This window comes from Scomber scombrus, chromosome 19 (assembly GCF_963691925.1).
Source record: "Scomber scombrus chromosome 19, fScoSco1.1, whole genome shotgun sequence".
NCBI classification, from domain to species: Eukaryota; Metazoa; Chordata; class Actinopteri; order Scombriformes; family Scombridae; genus Scomber; species Scomber scombrus.
Genome location: NC_084988.1, coordinates 14,728,370 through 14,738,021, shown reverse-complemented (window position 1 = coordinate 14,738,021; position 9,652 = coordinate 14,728,370). Strand labels below are relative to the sequence as shown.

The 9,652-nt window shown below is 41.6% G+C and overlaps 1 protein-coding gene across 1 annotated transcript; it reads right to left on the bottom strand.

Moving 5' to 3' along the window:
• Positions 1-6,785: 6,785 nt before the first annotated feature.
• six1a (SIX homeobox 1a) lies at positions 6,786-9,197 on the bottom strand. The gene is made up of 2 exons (XM_062440226.1): positions 8,361-9,197; positions 6,786-7,500 (listed from the first exon to the last, which is right to left on the bottom strand). The coding sequence occupies exons 1-2, from the start codon at positions 8,918-8,920 to the stop codon at positions 7,209-7,211; spliced, it is 852 nt and encodes a 283-aa protein (XP_062296210.1). The 5' UTR covers positions 8,921-9,197; the 3' UTR covers positions 6,786-7,208.
• Positions 9,198-9,652: the final 455 nt, after the last annotated feature.

Here is a 9,652-nt window from a genome sequence, read left to right as displayed (position 1 = left end):
CGCCAAACAGCAGAATGAGCAGAACTCCCTGACTCTTTTTCCTCTCTTTTACTGCATCATTCATAAATCTGTGGGTGGTGTGGAAGTAAATTAGATTTTCTTTCCTCCCTATTTCCTTGTCTTGCTTTTGAACATCTAAAGTCTGTCTCTGACCCCATCTTGGATACACTCGGCTGGACCATGAGCGCTGGATGAGGAGTCATGAAGGCTTTCTCTCAGGAGAGGCCCGTCGGAAAACATACTGCAGGGCCGGAATGGGAAGTTTATTTTGCTTGGTGTATGCATATCTGTGGGATGTGGGGCTCTCTGCTCAGAGGGCTGCAGGAGTACTCTGGTTTCTGCACAGAGGAGTTCATCACAGCAGCAACCTTACCTCCTCTAATCCTTCACTGTCTGTGCAACCTAATAATTCCTAATTCCTCACTCATGCTTATTTTATTTCTCTTCGTTTCTCCTTCTCTTCTATATGCGTCTCTCCCGCTCTCTTCGCCAGCAGTGGAAGAAGTATTCAGATCCCTTACTTAAGTAAAAGTACCAATACAGCAATGTCAAAATACTCCATTCCAAGTAAAAGTCCAACATGGGAGAGGGAAGAAGAAAAAACAAAGTTCTGATACACAAATCTGTTTTCAGTTTTTTGACTTTTTCTCTAATCTTTGATTTTTGGTGAAATATTGGATATTTGAACATCTACTGAAGTGAAACCACGTGACAAGTTAAGAGATTTTAATCACTATCTAGTGGAGCTGTTAACAACTCATAGACATCTGAAATGTGATACGACTACACACTGCTTTTTGTAACTCGTCAAAAGACAAAAAGGTTGGATGGTTTCATCTTTAACAATGTGTTGTATTTTAAAAGCTTTTATATTATCCATTGTGTAAAATCTTCAACTGAAAGGTAACTAAATCTGTCAAATAAATGTAGTGGAGTGGAAGTATAAAGCATAAAGCATCAAATGGAAATACTCAGGTAAAATACAAGTACCTCAAATTTATACTTAAGTACAAGTACAGTACTCGAGAAAATGTACTTAGTTACTTTCTACCACTGCTCTTCATCACCCTCCCTGTTCTATCGTCTGCAGGCTAAAATAGGCCCAGCAGCTTTTCTCTGGGCCTTTTGTCCCTGCTCAGGGAGACGTTTGGCACACAGAGGATCGTGTTACAACTTTCATTTCCTGAATGTTTTTCTTTTTCTTTTTTTTTCCTGCGTGGAACCAAGAAGGGTATTTTAGCCTGCTCTGCAGTACGGAGATGAAGGGCGAGGGACGGTGGGGGTGTGGGGTGGGGGAGCTCAGCTCTGGCAGCTCAGATTCGGGGTGCTGTCACTCCAAACCTCGGCAAACAAATAAAGTACAAACTGCACATGGCTGCAGGGTCTTGGTGGAGGGTAGCTGTAGCTGTGCTGTGGTTTGGGGCACAGCGGGTGTGTGGATCATGTCGGGGGGCTTGGTTACTTGAGCTATTTGTGAGCCCCAGGATAGGTGAGGTGATGCCCCTCGGGAGTGTGAGGTAGATTTCATTATCCCATATCCCATACCAGTTCCTCTTGTTGTGTCTGCCACCCCGGCCCCTCTCACAGAGCCCCTTGAGCCTGAAGCAATGATGCATCTGTCTGAGGTGGATACAAAAGCAGAACAAGCAGTAGAGTGATAACAGTCTGCAGAATTATCAATTATTAATCTTGGTGAGAAGTCGTCCCTATAATATGACATTAAACCTACTCATTATGGCTCTGGTCATGGGTGACATCAGGGTTAATTTATGTTCACTGTTTCTGCACTGTATAATAACAACCATATTTCTGAATACAATAAAATATATGTTAGAATATAAATTGGTGTCTTTTTTTGTGAATTTGTATTCTATGTTTTTAAGTCAGTAAACTAAAGATCAATGTGGGGATTGTTCTATGTTTTTCATATTGTCAGCAAATTTCACGAAAAGACCAAAACAACAATGAATTGATCCTATTCATATATGTGTAGTTAAAACCTGATGATGATTTTTCTGTGTCATAGAGCTAGACTGTTGTCCAAAAACCCATTAATGAGCCCACATGTCCATTAATTTATTTTGAGTTAATCCCACATACGCACTCCTACTGCCGTACCAAAATGCTCACTGCTCTTATTAATCTGCTGCTGAAAATACTCCCCAACAAATACACTGTTTACCTCCTATTTGAATTAAGTTTGCTAACCATGACCATGTATTTTAAGATGTTACTGAGCCTTTTGCTATATTTTTCTAACCATCTTTTTAAAGGTTTTACATCTTCAGTAGGAACCAGTGAGTAGAGAAGCAGGAAAATATTAAGAAATGGACTATCATGTTGTTAGTTGTTTTTAAAAAAAAAAAAGGCATTTCTTTCCATAAGAGTCGTAGAGCCATACATGGTTATTAATCTATGAGAAAAATTAATCTGGCTTCATGTTATTCCTGGTTTCCATGTCTAACATTTCCACTCAAAACCCATTCATCTGAAATGCATCCTGTAAGCTTTTTAAATGAGATTAAACAATAACCCTTTTCCTAAAAAGTAAATAACTAACATTTTAAAATAGCTTTACCTTAAATTTCTCCTGGATTGAATATTTACACAGTTTGTTTCCACTCAGCATGATAGTAAACTAATAATACTCCTACTTATGTAGCTCCTACTGCTACCTACTTGAAAATATCTCTCGCTTTGTTCAGTTTTTCTTTCTCTTATATCCCATCACCAATAGGAAGAAATATTTACAGTCAAATTACAGCCAATAGTTTGATCATCTGTTTTAATTTGGCTTCAAAAGACTGAAACTAACATCAACAAAGTCTGTAAAGTGTTCCAAAAAAACCTCCCAGACTGAAGTCACTTTCCTGATCAAAAACATGAGACTAATGCCACTATCACCTTTCTCTCCGAGCTCCAAAAATATATGGATATCTGATTCTCAGCAATCAGAGCTGGGTTTTGTCTCTGGAAGGGTTTGTTATACGAGCCTGTGCCTCCTGGGCACATTTCTTTTATACAAGTCCTCTTTCCTAGACATTACACGCACGTCTTATCTTGTCCTCTGTCTTCTCCCCTTTTCTCCCCATTTTTCCCCTTCTTTCATCAAGTAATGTATATGATGCTTTCCTTCATTTGACACACAACATGCTATTTAACACCCTAATAGTTTGGGATCATCTGCAGAGTTTCCTACTCCTCCTGTCTGAACTCTGGGTCATGCATCACTCAGCCGACTGGGAGAAAGAGATAAATATTTCTTTCAGCTCTGTCACATAGGAGCTTCCTGTCCGACGAAAAGGCTTCCTACTCCTGTGAGTGGAAGCTGTCTTTGGCTGCTACATCAGGATAATTAACATTTTTTCTGAGCTGATCTCTCTGATCTCTTATAGTCTTATGTCACAGAAATACAGCAGAGGCTCGCCGTCCATTTAGAAAATGTTGTGTGAGTTTTTCTTTAATCAGTTTTATGTCCTCACTCCCAAGGCTGGTACACGTGAGTATGCGCAAGCACCCCCACCCCACCCCACCCCCCACCTACACACACACACACACACACACACACACACACACACACACACACACACACACACACACACACACACACACACACACACACGGCCTGCATCTGCCTCTGGCCAGGCAGGAACATTGTCAGATCCATGCATCATTGGTAAGAAAATCTCTCTACCTCCCCCCCTCTCCCACTCCACCACCACCGCCCCCCGCCCCTCTGAGGCAGACCTGAAAAGATCCTTTTGTCCCTCATCACCCGCCTGCCCCTCTCTCTCCCCCCCCAATCTCTGACACACACCCCTCACACACAGCCTGTGGTTATGGATACCTGGGACCGTCCCACACCCGGCTCCCATGTGGGGTAAAGCTACCTGCAGGCACCAGACCATGGAGAGGCAATTCACCAAAAGTCCCTCAGCTTTGGATTTTAAGTCTTTATAAGAGATGTAGATGCCAGAGAAAACATTAACTCAGCTGAGGCGGACGGCGCAGGCTCATGCGGGCTACTCTCCATGTTTATTTGCACACGTCAGGGCCCTTCCTGCTGTTGATTTAGAGCCACTGCCACTTAGGCCTATGACAAATGAAATGCCCTTTTGATGACTCGGACTCTGTTTGCCATCAGCAGCTGTTGTTACTGGCACCGGGCGAGCTCAGGCTGACGTTACCTCCAGCTTTTGTCATATAGGCTACGGGAGCAGGCCTCCCACTTGCACTTGTTGCACGGCTGATGAGAAAGACACACTGACACAGGCTGATGCAGCAGATAGATTTATGAATGCAGACTTTCTCGCTGCCGGAAGCGAGGGATTCGAGCATGATTAAAAGCACTGTCAGAGTTTCCGTACAGGATTGATTTTAGTCTCTTGCACATCCTGAAGGTGACTCTGATGGTCTCCCTCTGTCATGTGGCACAGAGCCTGTTTAATCCTTGCTGTGTCTCTACTGTGCAGGACATGCCTGTCATTAGATTAACAGGTATGAGGAGTCACTTTGGTGGCTTTGTGATCACCTGTTTGTTAATTTGTGAATATTTGCTCTCTGCTGACCTCTGCTGAGTGTCACATACTGTGGGATACTTTGAGATGTTTACTATTATGTTATACATTTTATTGAAACATACTCCTGCTACTACTCAACTACTACTACTCAATAAGTCAGATCAGCTTGGATAATATGGAGAGTTACAATGTAAATTGCTCTGTTGTAAACTGGTCATATAATCATTGTCGTAGCTGTGTCACGAAAGGTTTTAGTGCACATTAAAAAATATAATTATATAATTTCAAAAACTTTTATGCAAGGAGTCATTTTGTAATAAACTGCACATTTATCACACTTTTCTGTTGGTATTTTGAAATTAAACCCATATATAAAAGCTCCAGCTTGAAGTTAAACTACTAAATGTTTTCTCACCATTGGTGGAAAGTACATTTACACAAGTACTACATTTAAGCACTATTTTGAAGTACTTTACTTCAGTATTTCCATTTGCTACTTTACACTTCTATTCCAATTTCAAATCCATTTCAAATATTGTACTTTTTACTCCACTGCATTTATCTGACAGCAATAGTTAATAGGTACTTTTCCGATTAAAATTGTGCACAAAACGTAGGACCAGCTAACGAAACATAATGCATTTTTACAGAATAATCTAAAATTTGCTTCACCACGACAAACCACAACATTTAAATGCTGCTTACATGTCAGTGCATCTGTAATAATAAAACAATCCAGACAGAGGCCATTCTACGTGATGAATACTGCTGCTTCCGTGAGTAAAATTTTCAATGTAGGACTTGTACATGTAATGGAACACTTTGCTATTGCTACTTTTACCTTTAAAAAAAAAGAGCACTTCTTCCACCACTGATTCTAACTTATTAGATTGAAAAAGTCAAAAGAAGAAGAAACGCTGACATGATGGAGGGTCTGCTGAGGACAGCCAAACAGACATATCACTCAAACACAGTCATATGGGAAGCTGTGGGTGATTTTAGTAGACCTGAGTGGTTGAAAGAAACACAGACAGAGAAAGGGGCCTCTGGGATGCAGAATACCTCAGGGTCCCTCCACTGAAGCCGGGTGCTGCTGCAGCCTTGCAGCCCGGCAATCTTTGCAATCAGGCAGTAATGCTAGCAGCGACTGTTTCAGATTATGCTCAGGAAATCCTCGGTGCTCTCTGCTCAAAACAATTTAGCCTGACATGAGCCCAAAGAGTGTAGAGGGGGGTGGGGGACAATGTCCTCACCAGATTCCTGCTCTCAGGCCACCATATTTTGATATTCTGTCCTCCAAATGTACAGCAGATGTATTGCAATATCTTCCAATCTAGTTGTTTTTGTTATTATTATCATTATTATATATAAGGGTGGAAGGGTCTGCTTAAATTGTTCTGATTGTATTTGAGTAGTTATAGGTCTTTAAGCTATAGCATATTGCTGTTTAAAGCCCATATCATGTTTTGTTTTGTTTCTACAGTATATTGATATTTTCATCAGGCAGTGAACTTTAACTTTTTCTCTCTGTGTGTCTTTTTCATATGGGATGTTTGCCATTTTTGTCAGAAAAACCCAGAGCTGGTAAAAGGTTGAGTGGTGGCTCTTTCCCATGGCCCGGAACCGACAGAGCAAACTCTCTGAGAGAGCAAAGAAAACACGGCAACAAAAAGCCAATGATCCGCAGCACTCCAGCTAAAAATGACGAGAGAAAAAAACGGGGAAAAAAAGAAAAACCTTTCTCCTTCAGCCAAACATGTATTAAAGAACAGACAGGACATTCAAAAGAAACCAGTGCTGGTTTCTGTGTATACAGCAGCCTCCTGACAGACAGCTGGTCATGTTGACTCACATTTGTATAACTGAATTTCCCTTTATGACTCAGTGTTTGGATGATATGTTTTGAATTATTATTGTTAAAAACCAAAAAAGAACTCGTCAAGCAGGCTTTAATCTTTACTGCATAATGACTCATAATATTTTTGATAGAGATCTATGTTTAACCAACGTTGACTTGATTGCTTGTTACTTTTTTCATGCAATTTCTACACGATTATACGATTTTGGTCTCTATTTTTAAGCACAAACAGCAGGCAAAAACTTAAAAATGTCGACAGCAAAAATGTTTAATAGGAAAATTAATTTCCTTTAATTCACAATTAATTAAATGTAAATAGTCAATAATTATCTTCCCGTTTCATTTGGTCTGTGCAGGTTTAAAGCTGCTATATTTTTCTTTAAATACACAAATAACACAGAGACAAATGAATTACTTTTGTTTTATTGGAAACTAATTACCATGACTCTAATGAAAACGTTACCTCTTAGTTTCCATTGCAGGAAGGTACTATATTTTTTGTATCTTAACAAAATATCATAAATTAAGCAAATGGGCAGTCCAGTTAAGTGTTTTGTTGTGTTTAGAGTTTCAGAAAGGTCTTGTTTGTGTGTTTTGCAGGAGATGAGAAAAACCTCCTCACAGTGGAGGACAGGATAAGCGCATAAAGAAGTTTTTGTTCTAACCAAATTTTACGACAGACAAGTCAGTCTATATTATAAGGTAGGCTACTATAGTGTTATTTCATACATGTAGGCTACTCAATCTTATACACTTATCAGTCTTCTTCTCTTCTGTTTTTTTTGGGGGGTGGGGTGGTGGTTGTAAAATATAATAATCTGACAGCCTCTTTAAGAGCCCAAATCCACAAGACTGGAGGTTAGAGGTCCCAACAAGGAGTCCTGCAGTTGGTGCGGGTGTCCGTGCATGCCGTGCACCGACTGTGGGGCCCCGAGGCCGGGCATGGAGTAAGCGGAGGCCCCGGGGTGGCTCATGTTGCCCTGGAGCAAAAGCGAGTTCTGGTCGGGGCTCTGAGGTGGAGAAAACTCGTCCTCCGAGCTGGACATGAGAGATTTTCCTCCATCCAGCGGGGACAGCTGGTTCTGTTTGTTGCCGCCTGCGTTGTTGTTTTCACTGTTCTCTCTGGAAATGACAATGGGAGGAATTAGATAAAATGCGGATGTTTTAGAGAAGTGCATTGAATCAGTACGTGTGTGAGGCTTGTAGGGAACATATTGGAGATTTAAAAAAAAAAAAAAAAAAAGGTCTAAAATTGTAAACAAGGCATCCATAATTATTTTACAACAGCACCACAAAATATAATGGACACAGGCCCTGAAGAAAAACGAATCACATGTTTAGCTGTTCATCTTTGTGTACAATTTTAAGGGTGTTTTTTTACTTTATGTTAGACGACTAATACAATCATTATATGATATGTGGGTTATTTTATTCCAATGCGAGACAATTTAATAAAAACAAAAAACAGTTTTCTTTAAAAAAAAAAAAGACCATTTTGCTTTTTTAAATTTTTCCATAATTCCTAGAAAAACACTGATATGTATTTAAGAGTGTTGTTATTTATTTGAGATTTCGTATCGTTTAGATCATTATTAAGCCTCGGACTGAAGAGAGTCCATCATTTGTCAACAACACGCTACTGTTTATCCAACATCACTGTGGACGTGTCTGATTTTGGGGACCAAACGTATCCAGAAACAAATTCAAAATGATAATGGAAACAAAATGATTCCTGTAAGAAATATAATTCACTTTCTTTTCCTGCTTTGTCACGTCCCTCTTGCCTGCATGGTATGACTACTGTCAGAGAGTTGTAACTCTGCTTCCTGCACTCTCTTATACTTTCGTTGATTGTAGGCACATTTGGACATTTTTTTCCACCTAACCTGAAGCATAATTTACGCTTGAAACAAGTCAAAATGTGCATTTCTTTGACCAGTAGAAATGACAAGCAGCGCCGAGGCTGTGCCAGTGAGACGTACCTCTCCTTCGCCTCTGCGGCTCTGTCTCTCTGCCGTCTGTTTTTGAACCAGTTGCTGACCTGCGTGGTGGTCAGTCCTGTGGCCTCGGCCAGCTCTCTCTTTTCCCGCGGGGACGGGTAGGGGTTATGCGTGTACCACTCTCTCAGGACGCCCCTGGACTTCTCTTTAAAGCAGTAGCTGGTCTCTTCGCCGTCCCATATCGTACGGGGCAGCGGGAATTTCCTCCGCACTCTGTATTTCCCTACAGCTCCGAGCGGCCGTCCCCGCAGCTTCTCTGCCTCTACGTAGTGCGCCTTCAGCCACAGCTGCTGCAGCTTCGGGTGGTTGTGCGGAGAAAACTGGTGGCTTTCCAGGATCTTATAGAGCTCTCTGAAGTTCCCCCGATGAAAAGCCACCACTGCCTTGGCTTTGAGGACGCTCTCGTTCTTGTGAAGGTGATCACACGCGGGTAGAGACCACAGGAAGCGACCGAGCCTCTCCAGGTTTCCTCCCTGCTGCAACACCTCGCACACGCATGCCACTTGCTCCTGCGTAAAGCCGAAGGACGGCAAAATAGACATGATGTCCGAGCTCACTCCTCCGCCCGAAACGTTGGTATCCAAAGCGATAGCTGTCGTTTATTTTGTCTGTGTATTGAAAGTTTCTTGTTACGGTGCAATCCTGCGCAGTCCGTCCGCGCAACAAACACAGGCCTATAGGCTATACAGTCCACTCCAGCCCCTGATGCGCGCAGCAGATTGGGATGTTGATTGTTGGGACAATTTGTTCCTGTTGGAGATATGTCAGGCTTAAAGGGAGCCTGTGCGTTTCGGTGATTGGCTCTCCCTCTGCCCTGCACCCTGTACAGCAGAGCAGGACTGAGTTTGCAGCTCCGTTTCCTCCCCAGAGGCAGTGCGTCAGGGGCTGAAATAGGAGCGCTCCCACCTCCCGCCCCCACAATCCCTCTCCCGCTTCAGCTGAGGGAGCAGAGCAGCACCTAAACACTAATCAATTATTACAGACCTCTTAAAAAGCCTTATTAACATCTTCTGAATATACATCTTCTATAATAATAGGCTTGGATTTCCCACGTGGGACAAACCACACGCTGCATCTCAATACGTTATCAGTAATCATGTCCAATGGAGGGTAAACCCACAAAAACACAAAGCTTTTTATTTGAGGAGGAAAGTTTATCCACTTTAAAAGGCTGAAATATCTTTATGATGCACACTTAAAACAGGCTACAAAACAAGCAGCAACAAACTACAGGTAATACAAGATATTTCAATTAAAAAAAACAAAAAAAAACA

Coding starts and splice junctions, on each gene's coding strand:
- six1a (XM_062440226.1), bottom strand. CDS start 8,920: ATGTCTATTTTGCCGTCCTTCGGCTTTACGCAGGAGCAAGTGGCATGC. Junction 7,501..8,360: donor GCCGCAGAGGCGAAGGAGAG/GTACGTCTCACT, acceptor TGTCATTTCCAG/AGAGAACAGTGAAAACAACA.